Source organism: Amyelois transitella, chromosome 30, assembly GCF_032362555.1.
Source record: "Amyelois transitella isolate CPQ chromosome 30, ilAmyTran1.1, whole genome shotgun sequence".
Lineage (NCBI taxonomy): Eukaryota > Metazoa > Arthropoda > Insecta > Lepidoptera > Pyralidae > Amyelois > Amyelois transitella.
Genome location: NC_083533.1, coordinates 4,781,254 through 4,804,062, shown reverse-complemented (window position 1 = coordinate 4,804,062; position 22,809 = coordinate 4,781,254). Strand labels below are relative to the sequence as shown.

The 22,809-nt window shown below is 38.8% G+C and overlaps 2 protein-coding genes across 3 annotated transcripts; one reads left to right on the top strand and one right to left on the bottom strand.

Moving 5' to 3' along the window:
• Positions 1-192: 192 nt before the first annotated feature.
• LOC106138902 (tRNA pseudouridine synthase Pus10) lies at positions 193-16,018 on the top strand. Of its 2 annotated transcripts, none has more exons than XM_060952980.1 (11): positions 193-373; positions 839-1,083; positions 1,544-1,653; positions 2,712-2,851; positions 3,290-3,507; positions 4,813-4,926; positions 5,434-5,536; positions 13,447-13,553; positions 14,378-14,474; positions 14,839-15,028; positions 15,809-16,018. In XM_060952980.1, exons 1-11 carry the CDS (start codon positions 251-253, stop codon positions 15,985-15,987), a joined length of 1,626 nt encoding a protein of 541 aa, XP_060808963.1. In that variant the 5' UTR covers positions 193-250; the 3' UTR covers positions 15,988-16,018. The 2 variants fall into 2 exon arrangements, with proteins under 2 accessions (XP_060808963.1, XP_060808964.1); XM_060952981.1 differs by lacking the exon at positions 15,809-16,018 and adding an exon at positions 15,562-15,693.
• Positions 16,019-17,157: 1,139 nt separating this feature from the next.
• Positions 17,158-22,745, bottom strand: LOC106138896 (uncharacterized). Its single transcript, XM_060952865.1, has 7 exons — positions 22,715-22,745; positions 20,421-20,549; positions 19,578-19,828; positions 18,966-19,330; positions 18,274-18,342; positions 17,841-17,872; positions 17,158-17,240 (listed from the first exon to the last, which is right to left on the bottom strand). Exons 1-7 carry the CDS (start codon positions 22,743-22,745, stop codon positions 17,158-17,160), a joined length of 960 nt encoding a protein of 319 aa, XP_060808848.1.
• Positions 22,746-22,809: the final 64 nt, after the last annotated feature.

The following is a 22,809-nucleotide window of genomic DNA, read 5'->3' as shown; positions in this document are numbered from 1 at the left end:
CCGCAGTCACAAGTGAAACAAACAGAAGAATAAATTACTTTAAGACAGGAACGTAATCAGTGTCAAAAAAATCAAAATTATTAAAATGTGGTAAGTTAAATTTTCTTAAGTATTCAGAAAAGACCTTGATGTGCAGCGAATAAAGCTTATAATCATTTGCATTAAAATACTATTTTGTATTTAAAGAGTGGTCTTGCTTTGCAAGTGGTTCTATTTTGTATAAAAATAAATAATTTTAATATCAATTAAAATGGATAAGAAAGCGATATTCAAGCTATGCAAAGATCAGGGATGCTGCGATGCTTGCGCTGTGCGTTTTTTAGGCGTAAAACATCCAAACGCTTACGAAAACCTCAAGAAACATATTATTCAGGTTAACTTTTTTAAAGTATTTAGATTTTATTCATATAAACCGAAGGAGTACTGTAATAGATGTTATTAAACGCTGCTTGTTTTTTAACCGACTTTAAAAAAAGAATGTTTCTCATTTGTATGTAAACAAATCTAACCTCACTACATTTTACCCCCTACTTTAATCCCTCGTACATACTATGCTCTCTGGAGTGGAACCCGGGGTACTCCTTTTGACATGGTTCTGAATTGGGTAAGTCAGGTTTTACCCAAAGCATCTTCTATTTTTTTTTTTGCAATTTAATTAATATTGTGGCGAAATCTATATGCTACAAGTCACAAGAATAAAAAATAAAATTACGCAACGCTATCATTCAAAAACAGCGAAAATAATAAATATTAAAAAATAAAAATATAAATAATTAATTAAATTTAATTCAACATCAATTTCATAGAAAAATTATTAAAATTTCATTTATACCTACAGTACCAGGACACAACCAGTGAACCCACCACAGCGACTGACAGTACAACCCCAGTTGAACATTCACAAACATTGGACACTGTTCAACAACCTTCAGAAAATGGTCACAGCGAAGAGAACAACAGTGAAGATGGTCCGCTGCGGAAGAGACGGAGGACTGAGGCCTGTGTGTGCTGCCTCGGAGTGCTGGAGGAGGAGACGTGGCCGGAGTGTGACGAGATGGTTAAGGAAGTCTTGGATAAGAAGGGGTAAGATGGACACTCTTTTTATGGCATACTCATTGACATAATTATATCTGCCACAATTCTGCTGAAAATGTTTCCACCCCAAACAAATTCGTCCATTAATTCAAAAATGGATTTTAAAGTTTCACAACAATTTGTGCTTTATTGCAATATCTTAAGATCCATTTGTGCTAGAAGTTCAGTGGGTTTTTTGTTTGACCTCTATGCCACTAGTCATAAAAACGAAATCACGCGACGCTATCAGTCAAAACCAGCAAAATGTCTAAATTGCAGCAAAGTTGTAAGCAAACATTTCACGGTATGTCGGACATCATCGTCTGCCGTGCGGTTGTCCAGGCATAACACCTAGCCTGGCGGAAGATCTTCCCTTTGTGGTGGTCGAGTCCGAACCATCCCTCCCACTTCAAGTTCTAATCAAATTTAATTATTTTTTTTCATTTAGAAATTATTTTTTCTTTTACAGCTACGACTGCCAAACATTCGCATGTGCACTGTCGTCACCTATCTCTATATTGTTGAGGGAAAAAGTTATCACGCTGAAGATTCAAGACGCTATCCCCGACTATGATCCCAGTAAGTGTCACTATCTGAAGATACATAATAGAAAAAAGAATAGGACCACTCTGTCACTTTCCCATGGATGTCGTAAAATAAACGTGATAATATGTATGAATGTATGTTACTAATATCTATATACGGGACAAATTACACAGATGTATGAAAACTAAAAAAAAATTACAGAACCCAAGCAAAGCTGCATTTATTAATTTATATATTTATGTACATCAAGGAAAATAAGAATAAAACTTAAAATAAAGAGAAATTCAGTACAATTCAGTAGCATTTATGTTAAATCTTCATGGCTCTGATTTCAATGACGAACCCCCGACCACTGCATTGTGACAAGTTAATTCTAAATAAGAGTTACTGCTCACTCTTCTTCAGCTGTATCTAAGATTTTATCTACAACTAGCGACCCGCCCCGGCTTCGCACGGATGCACAGCCGATACTAAATATATCTCTATTAGAACTAACTAAAGGACCGCCCGCAAAGCGGCTAAGTCTTGCTCCCGGCAAGTGTCACTTCTGCCTGCAGTCCCGGGCCGTGCAGCAGAAATCATAATATTTTAATTTCACCACAACTTCAAAACCAAACGTCCAATTTTAATCATTCAAAGACCAAATATTATCTACATAAACTGTACTTATTAATGAATTATTTATTTTGATAAGGATTAATAGCATGAGTAAAAAAAACGCGTTTAAATGTAGACCTAAAAAAATTCAAGATTTTTAAATAAAAATGTGGTTGTTGTGCCTCACTCGACATAGATAGGTATAGTGTGTCGCGGACTTTTTTGTAGATATTTATAAGATCTTCACTACAATTAATTAAAACATTTTATGGTTCTATCGTCTCGTCATATTATTTTTAATTTCCTTCCACCCTAAGGTTGACTGGAAGAGATTGCTGTAGCGATAAGTCCGCCTTTGTACCTCATTGACTACCTGTGTTTTTTTCCTGTTTTTCTTTTTCTTATGGTGCAATAAAGAGTTTATCTATCTATCTATCTATCTTGTATCCAATTTTGAAAATAAATGTATTGTATTCATGCCCCCCCCCCTACAGCTGCGCTGACGCCGCTGAAGGAGGCGTGGAAGTGGCTGTACGGGCCGCGGCTGGCGCGCGTCGCGGGGAAGGCCCAGGACTCCGGCGCCGTGTGCCCGCTGCTCGTCACCGTCACCATGGAGTACCACAACGAGGCGGCCGTGAGTTACGGACATCATTAATATACCACATGTTTTGACAATAGGTTTGGGTTAGGTTTATATACTTTTATTCTCATAAAATCATATTTTACATCACTTACATACATGAGAACCGTGTGCCGTATGGTTCCCAGCACCAATAGAATAAAAGAATAGGACCACTCCATCTCCTTCCCATGGGTGTCGTAAAAGGCGACTAAGAGATAGGCTTATAAACTTGAGATTCTTCTTTAAGGCGATGAGCTAGCAACCTTTCAGTATTTGAATGTTAATTTTGTCATTAAGCCTAACAGCTGAACGTGGCCTATCAGTCATTTCAAAACTGTTGGCTCTGTCTACCCCGCAAGGGATATAGACGTGATTACATGTATGTTTCTATCTATAATCATTTTAACAACAAAACTAACCATTGTCTCCTTACTTACTGATTTCTCAAAGGAGCTGGAACTCCTAAAACTGATATCACCGCAACTGTTCGAGTCGCGAAGCAGGCAGAAGCGTCGCTTCGCAGTAGAGTTCACGCGGCGCTCGGCGGAGCAAGCGCTGGCAGCGAGCGCGGACGACGTCAGGCGCGCCGCGACGCTGCTGCCGCCCGCCGCGCGCGCGCGCTGCGTCAGTGTGGCGTGTTGCAGGGATCCTATCTACATTGGAGGCAGGTGGGTATTACATGTTAGCTAGCGTCCCGCTCCGACTTCGCACTGGTAGCAAATACAAAATACATACATACATAAATTCACTCATCTACAAAATAAAAAAATAATACAAATACTTTATTTGCTATAAATGCGGTACAAATATAGGTGTTACAAAGTGTATACATTTCGCGCATTTAACCAGTCATGGCATGCAAAAATACAGAAAATTTAAATTAAATGAACATTAAATTTAGCATTTATGTATATATATATATATATACCTTTCTCTTGAATCACTATATAATAATAAAAAAATGCATTAAAATCCGTTGTGTAGTTTTGAAGTAATGTGCCCGGTTGAAAGTTGAAATATATGATGCGCGGCGAAGGCACAGGTTCAAAGCCCATCTCGGCCATGTTTGAATGCTAACGGATGCTCTTACGGTGAGGGAAAACATCGTGAGGAAACCTGTACATACATACATACATATAATCACATCTATATCCTTTGCGGGGTAGAGAGAGAGGGTTGATCTTGAAATGACTGATAGAGGCCACGTTCAGCTGTTTGGCTCAATAATAGAATTGAGATTCAAATAGTGGCAGGTTGCTAGCTCATCGCCTAAAAGATGAATCCCAAGTTAATAATCCTATCCTTTAATCGCCTTTTACGACATACATGGGAACGAGATGGAGTGGTTCTATTCTTTTTTTTATTGGTGCCGGGAACCACACGGCACCTGTACATTCAGGCAATTAAATGTTTAACCATGATTGAACCAATACGAGTTAGGTTCCCCTGCAAACGGAAGTCGGTTCATGTAAAAACCTGACTCACCCAGTCCAGAATCGTGGTCAACTTAAGCCTCGGGCTCCTCTCCATATGGAGCGGTGAGGATGTGACTTTTGAGACAACTATAGACTTTTTAGTGTTGTAAAAATCGTATCCCGCTCACATTTACATATGTCACACCTTTCAGAAAATCGGTAGTTTGTTCTGACAACAACGTAGCGTAACTGACTTTGATTATTATAACTTGTTCACGCACGACTGCATATTTATACGAAATGTTTTGTTAGGTTCATGTTTTTGAATGTAATATGTGTCTGTTTTAGTAGCAATTAAATCATTTATCTCTCTATCTATAAAAATTTTGCAGATTTCCTCACGATCAAACAATATTCATCGTTTGATCGACAGACCTGGTCATTATTTGAATCTCAATTGAAGCCTAACAGCTGAACGTGGTCTGTCAGTCTTTCAACACTGCTGGCTCTGTCTACCCCGCAAGGGATATTGACGTGGTCATATGAATGAATCGACAGATACGTGAAGCTGTCTCGGGAGTTGCCGCAGACGCCGTGGCTGGTTGGCGGCAAGCGGATGATGGAGTCTTCAGTGCAAGAGGTTATATTCAATCCGCTCGCCGAGATATTGGGGTGAGAACGTTTATAATTATGTAAGTGGTATAAATAAATAGATTTGTATTTATGTTTGCAAAGAATAAACTTAAACAAGGGCACATATTTTGGTGAAATTAGGCACTGAGATATACTAGATGTTGAGAAGTAATATGCTTTTATTTTTGGAAATTTCCGCGGGTGCGAAACCCCGGACAACAGTTTAGTCTTATGCAACATTTTGTTTTAAAGCTTTCATTCTCAAATTGAAAAAGTAAAAACATTGCACAGACTTTTGCGAGGCCTTCAACCAGGTAGATTCAATTGATAATCTTAACTCTATGGCATTAAAGGAGATTCCCTGTAGTAGCTTGCTACACGTGTTGTTAGTAATACGAGAAGAGTTTCGGTTATGTAAAATCAATGATTTCTATTTTCATTTGGTTTATATTTGTTCTGGCGTCCCACAAGGGTCTATGCTGGGCCCGTCGTCAATTACTTACCACTTATATTGTGTTATCAATCCGAATTCTATGATCTGCGCAGTATCCCGCCTTCCCAGAGCGAACACCGCCTGAAGCTGATGTCGGCGGGCCGCGAGGACGTCGACGTCCGCTGTCTGGGGGACGGGCGACCCTTCGCCGTAGAGGTTACTATAATTTTATCCATACTAGCTAATTGCCGCGACATCGTTCCGCCGAAATCTTAGGTTTTTAAGTTGGACCATAGGAAACACATGTGAGAAACCTGCATTCAAACCGGTGCAAGAGATATCGCATGATGCAAGTATAAACAGATGTACAGACAAATACTAAAAATCTAATTTATGTATGGCTCAATGATAGAACTGAGATTGGCGCACTAGTTGTGCGTATCGGTTGGTCCACGAGGAAAACGTGTTCATATCTTCAAAATTAAACTAAAAAGACACTGAACGCGCCGCTTTATTTTACTGTTCCTATCCCTTTTCATTCCGCACAATACGATAATGACAACATATGTGGTTTCTTCGGAGCTCGACAACACTCGACGGCTTACGAATGGAGCCATAGAACATTTCAATTCAAATTTGAAAAATAGTGATTGAAGAAAAAAATATGGCTGCAAATTGACCGCTCCGCTCATATAGTAAAAATAATAAAATTGCGCATCTTAGAAACAAGAAGAACCCTGGCCAGGGCCCAAGAAGCCAAAATACAAGAAATTAAGGTACGTGTTGTGCGTTTACATTCTCGCTTCCCGCTTCTTCCTTTCACAATATTCACTCTACCAAAAATCCAGCGACCTACATAATTGTTTTTCCGCTATCCCATTTTGTGGTCCATTACGAGCCGCATAAAACCCGCTTCAAACCCGCTTCATGCGTATTGTTATTGACGAGATTTGTTTAAAACCGCGATTTTCTGCAGATAATCATAACCGCATTGCGCCGACATTCGGCCGGCTTCTGTGTAGAATCTACCTACACAATTAAATAAAAACGTCCGCTCAGAGTACTCTCACACCGCTCACCGCTTATTTTGAATAAGATTTTGGTATTAAGTGTTTTATTTCGTAAAATACCTCTATCCGCCATCTTTTACCATGGAATCTAAGCTCAAGTTGTTACAAGAGAAAAATAAGGTTCGCTTTGAACGTCTTTCTAAATTATACGAGGTAGGCAAACATTTGTCTCCATCTACTACCGAATTGCGCTCGATTGAGACTTTTATGTCCGATAGTCAAACTGTAGACATATTGCGTAATGATTTCATGCAAACTTTGGATGAAATTAACCTATTACACATGGAATTAGATCCCAAATTCCAACCAAATTATAAGTCACTTTCATCATTTGAAGATATTTATGCTCGTGTTGTAAGGTTTCGTGTAAATCTAAAAGGTAAATCCGTTTCTTCGAGTGCAGTTCCGCAAACAACGAATAAGGCTCCCTTCAAACTAGCTCCGCTTAATATTCCTAGCTTTGACGGAAAAATTGAAAATTGGCCCGTTTTCTATGAATCTTTTAAAGCTAATATACATTGTAATCCAGATTTAACAGATTCTCATAGAATTCAATATTTAGTTGGAAGGCTCACCGGAAATGCATTAAAAATTATAGCAGGCGTGATTCCTTCTGGCGAAAACTATAAGTCCATTTGGGACAGTTTGACAAAGAAATATCAGGATAAGAGAGCCCTAGGTTCGTATTATGTTTCCACGTTGCTTAATATTAAAGCCGCTTCAAATAACTCTGTCGCATTAAATAATTTCATAGATACATTTGACGCTGCTACCGCTGCACTAAATCAATTAAAAATTGAAGATACTTATGATTTTATTTTATTTAATTTAGCATTCCGCAAATTAGATTCAAGTACCGCTCAGGCGTTTGAAATGACTGCTAGAGATAAAATAATTCCGAGTTATTCAGATTTAGTTGAATTTATTAAAAGTCAAGTAAAAATCTTAGATCGCACTACTAATAATAATAATTCATTTAACCGCACTACTCAAAATAACAATGCTACTATTAATAATTCAAACCGCTCCCGCCATACAGTCCATTCGTTCGTAACACGCAATAATAATAATATCGATAACCGCTCTGTATGTTCAATGTGTAATACGTCTGAACACTTTCAGCTTTATACTTGCCCCGCATTTAAATCTTTGTCACCGAAAAATCGCCTTGAATTTATTAAATCGAAAGTAGGGTGTGTAAACTGCCTTAGCTTGACACATTCCGTGTCAAAATGTAATTCGAAGTATAAATGTAGACAATGTGGAAAAAGTCATCATTCTTTGTTACATTTAGATTCATCCTCAAATAAAAACTCACCTTCTGCGTCATTTCGAGATTCGTTCACTAGGACAACCATACAAGACAGCGCTGCTTCGGCTACAACTGGTACAGAGAATTGCGCCTCCACCTCCGCGGCATCAATGCCCGTTATTAGCAAAGATCGCGAGCACGTATCGCTTTGCGCTCGCTCACCTGACCTAACGAATGTTCTTCCCTGTACCACGTTAACTTGTCATAACCGTACTGAAGTGCTTCTTTCTACCGCCAGTATTTACGCGTATAATAATGATAAGAATATAAAAGAGACTGTTCGATGTCTTATTGATAATGCTTCACAGAATAATTTAATTACTCTAAACTGTTGCAAAAAACTTAATTTGAAAATTATTCCGCTGTCAAATTCGACTTTAAAGGGTGTTGGTTTGACTTCCCGGCCTGTTATAGGGTATGCTAATTTTACGATTTCTGCAAAAAATAATAAACAAACTTTTAACTTAACCGCATTAGTCATAGATTGTATTACCGATCGTCTTCCTATAGATTATATTGACACATCTATTGTTAGGCATCTGGTAAACATACCGCTTGCAGATCCATTCTGGCATATTCCTGGAGAAATCGAAATTGTCCTAGGAGCAAAGTTATTCCCATTCTTACTTCTTAGTGGAAAAGTCATTGCACCGCCAGCTCCGCCCGCTATTGAAACTATTTTCGGATTTGTTTTCATGGGTGACGCCGCTGCTAATACCGCTTCGTCAGTCATTGGCGATATAACCGCAATTCCATCTTCATCTTCCGCTTCATTTCTTACTTCTTTTGAAAAAAGTATAGATGCCTCTCTTTCTAAATTCTGGGAATTAGAGGAAGTTCCTGTGAATAAATTTCTTAGTCGTACTGATGAAGAATGTGAACAAATTTACGCTTCTACAGTCTCTCGCGACTCATCTGGTCGCTATTGCACCGTGTTACCATTTGCTAAGGATCCCAGTAGCTTAGGGAACTCGTACACTGTTGCTCATCGCCGTTTATTGGCACTGGAACGCAGACTTAGCGACACAGATTTACGTGTGAGCTATAACGCCGCTATCATGGATTACATAAATAACAAATACTTAGATCCAGTGTTACCATCGGACGAGTCTGATGGAGGGTATATAATTCCTCACCACCCAGTTGTCAGATTGGACAAACAGACTACTAAGGTCAGGGTTGTTTTGGACGCGAGTGCTCAATGTCATAATGGTGTATCTCTCAATGATATTTTACACACTGGACCTAATCTTCAAGCTGATTTATTTTTATTATTACTTAATTTTCGTTTATTTCCAGTAGCTTTAACTGCAGATATAAGGCAGATGTATCTTCAGATACTTGTAACTGAGGAACATCAAAAATATCAAAAAATACTCTTTCGATTTGACCCTTCTGAACCGATTCGTATGTTCAAGTTCAACAGAGTGACGTTTGGACTTAGGTCCAGCCCATTTGTTGCAATGCGCACAGTACGTCAACTTTGTAATGATGAACGTTCTAATTTTCCTGTTGCAGCAGCTATAGCTGAAAAGGAGCTCTATATGGATGATTTAGCTAGTTCAATTTTAAATGAATCAGATGCTGTCGATGCTTCCACACAGTTGATTAAAATGTTTAAATCAGGTGGTTTTGATTTAGTTAAATGGTCGAGTAACTCTAAAATGGTACTTGATAATATTCCGCTACCGCTAAGACTTTCACAACAAGTAGAATTTGATAAATCCGCTTCTCTTAAAATATTAGGGCTAGAATGGCAGCCGGAGAGTGACACATTTGTTTTTAAAATAAATAACGATGATCACTCTTGTACCAAACGTTCCATACTTTCTTCAATCGCCCGCTTATGGGACGTGTTAGGTTTTACCGCGCCTGTAATTGTTTATGCTAAACTTCTAATTAAAGAACTTTGGCTTCAGAAGGTTGGATGGGATGAAGCACCTCCGACAAATATATCCGCTATGTTTATTAAATTTAGAGAACAATTGCCACTTCTTGCTAATTTAAAAATTCCGCGCCATCTGGCTGTAGCTCAGGGTTCTAAGGTTAATATAGTTGCTTTCGCTGACGCTAGTATGAAAGCGTATGGCTGTGTTGTTTTCTTACATGTTACCGATCCTACTGGTAACATATGTGTCCGCTTGGTTTGTGCAAAGTCAAAGGTTGCGCCAGTCAAAGTAATTTCACTTGCCCGCTTGGAGCTCTGTGCTGCCGTCATAATGTCTAAACTAACCAAATTGGTCTACGATACTTATTCAGCGCGCACGCCTATAGATAATGTTTATGCTTTTTCAGACTCAAAAATAGCTCTTTCGTGGATTCATTCATCTCCACATCGGTGGAATATTTTTGTCAGCAATCGTGTTGCCAAATGTCACGAGAATCTAGAGCCTAAAAACTTCTTCCACGTCGCCGGAGTTCAGAATCCCGCAGACTGTCTGTCGAGAGGTTTATTACCTGAACAATTACTTACGCACAAATTATGGTGGAACGGTCCTGAATGGTTAATTACGCCTGTACTTCAGTGGCCGATAGAATCTTTTCAGCCTGAAAAATGTGAAGACTTGCCAGAATTTAACAGTAAAACGCTTGTCGCAACCGCTTCTCGTGGTGAAGAACTGTCTCCTCTTTGCTCTCTATCGTGCAAAGTTTCTTCATGGAATAAATTGTTAAGAATAATTGTATATATTTTACGCTTTGTAAGATTATTGCCCCGCTCTAAAAGGTTAGAGACCTCTCATATAATTACCGCTGAAAACTATTTGCTTCGATCAGTTCAAATCGCTCATTTTACACATGTCATAAAAGATTTGAAAAAGGGTAATATACCTTCTGCCCCGCTTAATAAATTAGACTTATTTATATCGGAAGATAAATTAATCAGAATAGGAGGTCGATTAGCTAATTCAAACTTACCGTTCGAAGCGAAACATCCTATTTTACTTCCTAAACATGATAATGTTACTTACTTGATTATAGACTATTTTCACCGCGTACATTGTCATACTGGTGCCGCTCTTCTTAGCTCTTTGATTCGCCAAAAATATTGGATAATATCATCTCGATCTGTTATACGGCAACGAGTACATAATTGTAATTTTTGTTTTAAAAATTCTCCTTCGCATCCAACTCCTAAGATGGCGAATTTACCCGCATTTCGTGTTCAAGAGACAAAAGCTTTCGTTCATACTGGCGTGGATTACGCTGGGCCTATTAACATCACTATTTGTAGACGTCGTGGTCAGCGAAGTCAAAAGGCATATATTTGCCTATTTATTTGTTTAGTGACGAAAGCAGTTCATATTGAACTTGCCTCAGATTTATCTTCTATTACATTTCTTTCTGCGTTTAAGAGATTTATATCCCGTAGGGGTCCAGTTTCTCATCTATATTCCGATAATGGAACTAATTTCGTTGGCGCTAAGTCTCATTTGAATGAACTTTATCACTTTTTACTTTCTTCAGATTATAATGATTTACTCTCAAGCGAGCTTGTAAATCACCGCATAGAATGGCATATGTCTCCTCCCCGCGCTCCGCATTTTGGAGGAATTTGGGAGTCAAATATAAAAAGTTTGAAGACTCATTTGTACCGCATTATTGGCAATCAACTACTTACATATGAAGAGCTTTTAACAGTATTAACACAGATTGAAGCAATAATGAATTCACGACCACTCTGCGTACTACAGGAAGAACCGCATCTTGAGCCTTTAACTCCCGCGCACTTTATTATGGCTTCTCCACTACAGTACTTGCCACTCGCACCTGTATCTTCTACGCCGCTAGTTACACGTAAATCGCTACTCGATCAAATGATTCGCTCATATTGGAAAAGATGGCATTTAGAGTACTTGAATAATTTACAGGTTCGTCAGAAATGGTTGAAAGATGTAACGAATGTCAAAATTGGCACTGTAGTGTTAATACATGAAGATAATGTTCCCCCATTACGATGGCCAATGGGAATCATTGAAAAAACTTATCCAGGTGCAGACGGTACTGTGAGAGTAGCTTTAGTTAAAACTCAAAATGGTTTTCTTAAAAGACCAATAATTAAATTATGTCCATTGCCGTCGCAATAACAATACCGCATTTTCTTAATAATTTCTTATTTTATGAATGTTATTATATTATTTTTTCCGCTTTAGTTAATATTAAAATCCACTACTATTTACGCTACTCTATGAGTGATTTCCTTTTATTTTTCTTTTGAGAAAGCGATGTTTCTCAAGGCGCCGGAGGATGAACGCGCCGCTTTATTTTACTGTTCCTATCCCTTTTCATTCCGCACAATACGATAATGACAACATATGTGGTTTCTTCGGAGCTCGACAACACTCGACGGCTTACGAATGGAGCCATAGAACATTTCAATTCAAATTTGAAAAATAGTGATTGAAGAAAAAAATATGGCTGCAAATTGACCGCTCCGCTCATATAGTAAAAATAATAAAATTGCGCATCTTAGAAACAAGAAGAACCCTGGCCAGGGCCCAAGAAGCCAAAATACAAGAAATTAAGGTACGTGTTGTGCGTTTACATTCTCGCTTCCCGCTTCTTCCTTTCACAATATTCACTCTACCAAAAATCCAGCGACCTACATAATTGTTTTTCCGCTATCCCAGACACCTTCTGACTATTCAAAAGAATTTTTCATTGAGTAATTATGTTATCACTACATAGTATAAAACAAAGTCGCCCATTTTGTCTGTAGTCCCTTCGTATGCATAAAACTTTAAAACTACGCAACGGATTTTGATGCGGTTTTCACTAATAGAAAGAGTATTTTCTCCGACAGGTTTTTATATATAATTGAAATACATTGAAACTATATTAGCTGAGTTATAGCGATTTATGTCCAAGAAGTCAGAAAAAAAATCTAATTGAAGATTGCATTTGTGCGTGCGCCGCTTATACCGTTGGATACAAGTAAGAACAATGTATAGCAAAAACATTGGTCTTTATTAGTTCTACAAAAAAGTCCGCGATGACATATATCCAGCTTTTTTATTTAAGTCACAAAAACTACTTTTCTGTATTAAAAAAACATTTAATTCGTTGGGTGATGTTTAACTGGTGATATAACCAATAATACATATATCCTTATCAAAATAAGTAAGTTCATCATCACGAGCATTTAATTTAGATTATTTTTGCAGTTTACAGTGTGTTATTTAGACATATAGTTTAGGAGACATCACGATATTAGTATTGCGGCACGGTACGGGCCGGCCGCGGCGGCGGGGGCAGCGTCCCTATAAATAGCGCGTCAATATCGTTTTTTTTTCCAAAAACTGATAGGGGGGGCGATCAAAGAAGAGTCACAGAAACCAAAAAACATTTTAATATTTTAAACGCGGTTAAGGGAAAGAGAAGTTATTGTGAATTGAAAATTAGTATCCAATATGTGTTGGTGCGTTAACTGTATTTGTCGAAGTAGCGGGATACACGCAAACGAAGTTGCGCGGGTCAGCTAGTATGTATATATTATCTATTATATTTTATTTACTTTTTAATGTAATATTTTATATTCCTACACAGAGCGTAACCCCACCACAGCCTTAATTTCTAATGCAGAATATGTCGTTATTGTTTTATTTCTATTTTATTTTAATTTTTGTCTTTAACATTAGCTGCGCAGAGACCTTTTTGGTACATTTTTGGATGTAAATTGTCATATTTTAATTTGTAATATTGTACCAAATAAACATTTTCTTTCTGTCTTTCTTTATCTGTGGCAGGTGGCGGACCCCCGCCACGCCCCGACGCCGGAGCAGCTGCGCGCGGTGTGCGCCGCCGTGGCCGCCAGCGGGGCCGTGCGCGTGCGCAGCCTGTGCGTGGTCTCCAAGTGAGTTCTGTGTAGGTCTGCTGTTCCTCGCCCTGAACTACTGATGCATGTTACTTCTCCCTCCTGGCTTTAGTCCCGGTCGCATCCTCACCACTCTGAAGAGGCCCGGGGTGTACCTTTGACCATGGATCCTGGATTGGGTGAGTCAGGTTTTCATACGAAACGACTCCCGTCTGTCCTCCACAACCTTTGCAGGGGAACCTAACCCCGTATTGGATCGATCATGGTTACACATCTGGTTGCCTGAATGTGCAGGTTTCCTCACGATGTTCTCCCTCACCCTGAGAGTCTAGTATGTATCTGTTTATTACATACATAATTATTTATTCCTTAAGGTTACAATAGGTCTTAATTATCTTGGTGTGTACACATATTCTACATTCGAGTCGTCGGATTTTTTTTCTATATAACAGGCAAAAGTATAAAATAAATATGTCGTACTGGGCTAGCAACTAACTAAGGGATAGGGTAATAACTATTCTTTTAGTGTTAGGCTGGCAACCTATCACTATTTTAATCTGAATTCCATCATTAAGCCGTACAGCTGAACGTGGACTTTTAGTCTTTGCGAAACTGTTGGTTCTGTCTACCCTGTAAGGGATATAGATGTGAATTATGTATGTATGTAAATACAGTCAAATGAACAAGTATCGTAAAAAGAAAGATATTTATATATTTGGTTCTAAACTACTGAATTCAACTTCTTTTTATTAAAATTATTGCAATATGTCTTACTTGAGAAAAATTATCTAAAATTACCTTTATCAAAATTTATAAAAATTATACTAATTATGTCATATTTTATAAATCCTGTGACAATTCAGGGAGGAACTAGCGGAGTTGAAACAGGGCGAGGAGAGCAAATGCAAGACTTACGAAGCTTTGTGTATAAAGTTGTCGCATTCCAAGTTCGAGACCGAGGTGAGAAACATGTCTTATTTGGTGAGAAACATGTCATATTTGGTGAGAAACCTGTCCTAATATTTATAAAACTTGTCTGTTCAACAATAAGCTGTGTTGGAGCAAGCGCTAATCGTGTCGAGATATTAAAGCTTCAAGCCTTTAAGCGATAATCGTTCTTTAAGAATCTTTGGCGGATGGCTACTCATTTTCCAGCTAGTCATTATACCCTTATTGATGTTCAGAAGTTTTTCAAACCTTTAGTTTTTATTCGTATTTGCCTGAATAATTAATCACTTGCGTTTGGTTTCTTGAGCGGTCTGTAGCGAATTCACTCACTATTAAACATATGTTATAGAACATTTAATTTCCACATTTCTCACAGAAAACCCCTTCAGACCCCGTGACGGTAACGCCGGAAGACTTGCAGCGTATCAACACATTCCGCAACACGGCGGAGTCGCACGGCGCCGTGGTGGCCGTGACCCAGCGGACGCCCATCCGTGTGTTGCACCGGCGGCCGCTGCTCAGTCGGCAGCGGGAAATTTTGAAAGTTCAAGCTGATGCCGTCACAGGTAACTATAATATACATACGGGGCAAATTACACAGGTTGAGTTAGCCTCGAAGTAAGTTCGAGACTTGTGTTACCGAAATACTATCTCAACGATACTATATTTTTCTTGATATTTTTCTACAGATAATTGAGATTGACATTGACATAAATACAGGTCGCTTGCCAATCGCCTTAGACTTATTTCATTAGATATATTCTACAGCTACAATGATCACACGGCGCCGTGGTGAACGTGATACAGCGGATCCCCATCCGTGTGTTACGCCGCGCCAATCGGCAGCGGGAAATATTGAAATTTAAAGCTGATGCCGTGATAGGTATAGGCTTATTAACTTGAGATTCTTTGAGGCGATGGACTAGCCACTTGTCATTTGAATCTCAATTCTTTTATTAAGCCAAACGGTTGTAAGACTGTTGGCTCTGTCTACCCTGCAGGGGATATAGACGTGATTATATGTATGTTTGTATGACTAACAGGCTGTATCTTGTATTGAAAATAGCTAAATTATATGGCTTTCTCTTCTCTTCCTTAGAGTCACAACAGATATGAAAATAATTAATCTGTACATTGAGATTAAGGACGTCCTGGTAAAGGGTCAGATCAAAAGTAGCCGAAACCGCCGAGCTTGCATGAAGAGAGTTATGAATGTGGATGAAGCAAAGGAAGAATGCAGAGATCGTGGCAAGTGGAAAGAGGTAGTCTCTGCCTACCCCTCCGGGAAAGAGGCGTGATTTTATATATGTATGTATGGACATTAAGGTTTCCATTCCCTGTTCTAGGTCACCCGCAACTCTTCACCCTTCACGTTCAAACATCGGCTGGTACTTACGTCAAGGAGTGGGTCCACGGGGAGCTGGGGCGGACAGCGCCCTCTCTCGGCGACGCTATCAAAGCTAAAGTCGATATTCTGGCATTAGATGTCGCTGCTGTTCACTTGGACTGGCCGAAGAAGAGATAGTTTTAGGAATAAATTATAATTTTAAGACTAATTTAGGTGTTTCTTTGCATACATACTATATATCAGTCTTAACCTCTTAACTCTTAAATAGAGCTAACAATTTTGATATGACTGAATGAAATGAATGAATGAACACTTTATTGTACAACATAATAACATAGTAACTTAAATTAAATATAATCTAAGTAGGAAGTACAATTGGCGGTCTTATTGCTAAAAGCAATTTCTTCCAGACAACCGATGAATGGATAGTAATTTTATCACACAAAGCCGGACGGGATGTAACAAATGCAACAGACAAGCTAATGAGTATTAATGCATAGACAAAAAATATTATAAATCCTTTACCTACATACATACATATTATGTATACATAACAATACATACATATTATATATACATAACAATACATACATATTATATATACATAGAAATACATACTATATATTTATATAATATATACTGATAAATAAAATATATAATAATACATAATAACTATTACGATGATGTGTAACATTGTTGCAAATAAAATTCCTTCACTTGAGATTTAAAAGAGTTTAACGACTGTGCTTTCCTAATGGACACTGGCAGGGCGTTCCACAATATAGTAGCTTTAATAGTGAAAGATTTAGCTAGAAACCTAGTCCGATGCACCGGAGTTCTCAAAGATAAATTATCATTAGATCTAAGATTGCGGAGACTGAAAAGCCGCCTTCCGTGTCTTAATGAGAATAGAATAGATTTATTTTCAAAATTGGATACAAGGTATCACTTATTGACGTCACATCACTTAAATCTAATTATAACTACTACCGCTTCCAAAGCGCATGCGTAGAAGAAGCGGCGGAACAAACTACATTGCAGCATTTTCATCGGACGTCAATTTACAATTGAAGTTCTGTATCGAAGTCATGTTAAATTTAATTTCTCATTTAGTTACTTATGTAGCACCTTAGACACATCTGTGCTCAAATTTACCAGTACTTACTTTACAACTCCACACTGCCATTAGATATTGATCAGTTCCTGGTAGTATCCGGCTCGATACCTTTCATCCCAAAATAAAACTTTACGTGGGGTTTTGTTTTACAACACGCCAACGAACTAGTGGGTACAGGCAAGTTTGAATATAAACAGTAAGTATTAAATCCCAGTTTATTTAACTCTGGCTTATTCGTCTGGAGCGATTTCTCCCCCCACCTCCGCTGCGGGCCCCCCGCCGTCGTCCGGGATGGCCGCGCCATTGTTTTGACCTGAGGAAGTTTTGTGACATATATAATCACGTCTTTATCCCTTACGGGGTAGACAGAGCCAACAGTCTTAAAAAGACTGAAAGGCCACGTTTAGCTGTTTGGCTAAATGATAAAAATGAGATTCAAATAGTGACAGGTTGCTAGCCTGTCGCCTAAAAGAAGAATCCCAAGTTTATAAGCCAATCCCTTAGTCGCCTTTTACGACATCCATGGGAAAGAGATGGAGTGGTCCCTAATGGTGCCGGGAACCACACGGCACAAAAAAAGAGATGGGCTGGGAAAATATAAAGCTTTTATTAAAAAAGTCATTCTTTGGACACGTTACAAAGAGAGGCAACTGATCCATAGAACGGCTTGTTGTCCAGGGTAAAGTGGAAGGCTCTCGACCGCGCGGGAGGTCACCCATGCGATGGACCGACCAAATAAAGTCTGTGATTGGCGGTTCACTTAACGAGTGCAGCAGGATGACTTCCAGCAGGGAGAAATGGCGTGACATCGTAAGGCGCACATTGGCGCCCGCCTCCAACACTACATGATGACCACGACCACTCTGTCAAGAGTGACACGACTAAGAAGAATTAAAAAAGAGAAATCACTTACTTGGCCTGACGCCCAATTTGTCGTCGGTCGGCCTGTTTAGACATAACAAAATGTAAGCTTTAATAAAGTGCCTATAGCATTCATTTATTTCATTAGGTATTAAAAACATTTGTAAACAATCTTTATATGTCGTTTCGTTGGAAACTACAATTGACATCATTTCAAAGTAACAAATTTTTTTGGCGGTTCCCGGGTGATTCTGGGTAAAAGTGGAGGGGATGGCTCGGGTTTGTGATGCCTGGGGAACCGCGCGACAACGCTCAAATCTGTGGAAACTTTCATATCGCGATTTAGCATTGTCGCTATTATTTGCTGATAGTGTCGCGTGATTGGCTGTTATGACTTGTAGCGTAGAGATATCGCCATATAGTCAAGGAGCTGGAAGGTTTCTTAAATGAGCATTAGCTTAAGTGTTATATTCTGTGCAACATACGTCGGGAACACCGGGTGGGGCTTCGTCGGCATTATTCGCGAGGCTACGGCTCTTGCCTCCAGGATACGCCTGTATTTTAAACAGAGTTAAAAAAGATGATTATTTCCAAAATAGGACACAATTGTTGAAGTTAAAAATGTCTTCTTCCACTTGTTATTAGTCCCAGTTACACCCTCATCTCTCGGAGAGGAGCCCGGGGCACGCCTTTTACTATGGATCCTGGATAAGTCGAGTCAGGTTTTTACACGCAGCTGATCTCCACAGTCTTTGAGTGAAGAACCTACCCCGTATTGACTGATGGTAACATTACAAATTCAGGTTTTCTCACGATGTTTTACCTCTCCTGTTGACGTCAAAACTTATAATTAAATCTCGCAAGTCGCAATTAACCAGTGTAGATAAAGTGGGGAAGCAACATGCATTGCTTCACAATGGGACACATTGATGTCAACCACCAAGGAAGTGATACTTATAATTAAATCTACTCCCGCTTCCAAGGCGTAGGGTACAATAAGCGGGGAAACACCGCCGCGTAAAAAGAAGCTATTTTAGGCCTTAGTCCAGTTCTACATACATATATATAAACACGTCTTTATCCCTTACGGGGTAGACAGATCCAACAGTCACACAAAGACAGATAGGCCTCGTTCAGCTATAGTATAGACCAGTTCTGTGCTTTATAACACCGTTACCTCAGCATCCCGACCGTGATTTGCCCAGTCGGCAGCTTCGCCTCGACTGGGTTGGTGATGTACAGGATATCGTTATCGGACAGCGTGGTGTTGGCCGCCGTCCTGTTCCACCAGGGCCCGAGCGTGTCCTCCTCCATGGAGTACATATCGTCGTAGTATAAGTCGTTTCCGGGGGGTAATGGCGACGGCGGCACGTATATTCTGTTCTTGGACCAGTATTTGTCGATCGGCTTTGCTTTAGTGTCGATCGGCTTTGCTTTAGTGTCGATCGCCTTTGCTTTAGTGTCGATCGTATTTGCTTTAGTGTCTATCGCCTTGCGAGCGCTTTTGGATTTCGGTTTCACTTTCGGGCAGTATTTCGGGTACTGAAATGGAACTGTTATTATCAATTGTGTAATAAAAATGTACTTGACTATGTCTGTATTTGAAAGATATTGCCAAAAATATGGGGAATCTGTATAAAATTGTGACGACATCGTTACGCGCCACAAGTTTATATCAACCATACGTCACACGCCACCAACCAATCACAGCGCGACAGACGATGTTGCATACAAGTACTAATCCGTGGAAACTTCGAGTGATAGTCCTCTATAAAAACAAAATACGTACACCTTTCCTCTTCGGATCTCCAGCGCACTTCTTCATCTTTTTGGCCGCCAATTGCCTCGCCTTGTGGAGCCGCCCCATTCCTAAATACCGCCTAGAGTTCACCAGTTTCGTGCGGGGAAGGACGTCACTCAGGGTCCTTCGTAAGGGTCCAGCTATCTCGGGGTCTTTGATGAGGTCGAGGAGGCGGATGACAGAGTCGTAGTCCCACGCCGGGGAGTCGGTGAAGCCCGGGGGAGCTTGTCCAATGGTTACTGGGTAAAATATATGGAAATTGTTACAATTCAATGGTCCCATTAGGTTCACGGCATCAATTGAAAAGAGAACAAATTTGGGATTTTTCTTTTACTTGTTGCTAGCACTCTGTCACTGTTTGAATCTCAATAATTCTATTATTAATGCAAACAGCTGAACGCAAAAGTCTTTTCAAGACTATTGGCTCTATCTACCCCGCAAGCAAGTGATTTAGACGTGATTATAAGTATGTGTATGTATGTTGTTACAATTCAATACGTATATTTGTTTAAATATGGGTATACAGATGTTACATTATGTTTAATAGTCCCGTCTTATTACAGTTCATACCGTGGTGGACCACTCATTTCTTTATCTACGTCTCCCTACTTATGACTTTTCTGAATTTCGTATAAGCCGATGGCGATTTTCGGCGATGAGCTAGCAACCTGGCACTTTTTGAATCTCAATAATTCTTTCATTAACACAATCAGTCATACAGCGAACGTGGCCTTTCAGTGGCTAAGACTGCCCAATTGCGGAAAACTGGTCCTAATGAAGACCCCTTCTGTAACACAAGAAGGATGATGATACCATTCACACACGACTTACCATCAACACGAACCGGAGCGACGTGCACCAAGTCGTAGAGAAAGTTGGACTTGTAGAACTGCACCAGGCGGTCCAGCAGCCCCGTGCGCACCTCCAGGGTCGCGGGAGCCAGCGGCAACACCAGCAGCACTGGTAGGAGCTGGAACTAAGTTTCAGGGGTTATTTGATATTAGCTGGAGTGGCGGGAAAAGCTTTAGGTAACTATTACTATAATATGAACTTAGTTGTATTCTGTTATGTGTAATAATAATAAATAAATAAATATTGGTAGAGTTTAAACCGAAACCTTGAAAAAAAAACAGTGCAATTGTGTGTGTGTTTTAAGTAATTTATTTAACGTAAACAAATGGTGAAACCAAAAGATTCACAATTATTAAGTGATATGAAGTGTCCCACAATAATGAATAAAAAAAATTAAATTTTGACTTTTTTTGGTGTAAAGAAAAATATTTTACATATAATCACGTCTATACCCTTGCGGGGTAGACAGAGCCAACAGTGTAGAAAAGACTGTCCCTAAGTCGCCTTTTACGACATCCATGGGAAAGAGATGATGTGCTCCTATTCCTTTTTTATATTGGTGCCGGGAACCACACGGCACTTCTGTATTAGTACTATTTAGCGTAGATTATAGTATAATCTAGACTATTTAAGGTATAAAAAAATAAACTGATAAATTTACCACAAAAAGCTTCATAATAATCGAAAAATTACACTTTATTCTATGTCATTTGTACAATACGGCGTTCAAACTGCAAAGAAAGTACAGAGATAATTTATTTTTGTACAATAATTAACATGGTGATTCGACCTCAAGTATTTCCTTTAATAAATCGATATTAATTTTAAATTCGGTCGTGTTAGGAAATTGTAATCAATGTAAAAGTAAATTAATTGTAATCTGAATGGCTAATAAAATTTCTCATTATAATTTTTAAACACATTATGTTAACTATTATAAGTTCTAAAATAATTTATAATTACTTTAATCCGATATGAACAATAACACTTGTGGTTTTCGTGAACACCTCGTAAATGCTGATTAAGTTTAAATGACAAATGCGCCCAAATGACAAAAACACTAACAACTACGAGTATCTATCTACACTAATATTATAAAGAGGAAAACTTTGTTTGTTTGTTTGTAATGAATAGGCTCAAAAACTACTGGACCGATTTTAAAAATTCTTTCACCATTCGAAAGCTACATTATCCACGAGTAACATAGACTATATTTTATTTTGGAAAAAAATAGGGTTCCGTAATATATTTGGATTTTTCGGACACAAACTGAAAAAAATCAACCAAAAAGTTACCTATTTCGCGTACGCTGCCTAAACTACAAAAGATAGAACAATAAAATGTTTTAATTAATTGTAGATCTTATAAATAACTACAAAAAAGTCCGCGACACACTATACCTATCTATGTCGAGTGAGGCACAACAACCACATTTTTATTTAAAAATTTTGAATTTTTCTTGGTCTACATTTAAACGCGTTTTTTTACTCATGCTATTAATCCTTATCAAAATAAATTTCATCAATAAGTACAGTTTATGTAGATAATATATTTGGTCTTTGAATGATTAAACGTGGACGTTTGGTTTTGAAGTTGTGGTGAAATTAAAATATTACGATTTCTGCTGCACGGCCCGGGACTGCAGGCAGAAGTGACACATTTGCCTGGAGCAAGACTTAGTTAGCCGCTTTGCGGGCGGTCCTTTAGTTAGTTCTAATAGAGATATATTTAGTATCGGCTGTGCATCCGTGCGAAGCCGGTGCGGGTCGCTAGTATTGTATATAATGCAAAACAAGATTCACAAAACGGCGCTGGAAACTTAAATAGGAAAGGCGATGTCATGTCATAAAGTATTTGAAAGTTTAGTTTTCTTAATGATATAACTAGCTTTCGACCCAAGTCAGCCCGCATGAAAATACGCTGTCTCCCGTAGTCCACACTAACTTTATTTGTATGCAAAATTTCATACAGTGAAAAATTGACAAACAAAAGCTCTTTTACAATATTAGAAACATGGATAATAAAACAAACGCAACGGACTCAAACAGACAACTATAAATTTGGCTCTCTCAAGTATAGCTTACATTGCACATTATTAAGATAATGAAGATTATTTACAGGCATTAAAAATGTGAGTGTGTGTGGTGCTTAGATGAAAACATGAGTAAATAGTACCCCGTAATAGAGGCGGATTTGCAGTGATTTTGTGTAAATTGATATATTGTTCTCTTCAATTGCGTTTTGTTTTACCACTGTCCTTCGGTCATGCTCACCCTTGTAGTCCCATTTGTTTGGGTCTCCCATAATTCTCGAAGTGTAGTTAATATAATAGTGTAACTTGATGAATTTGACATGGCAACATCGTCGC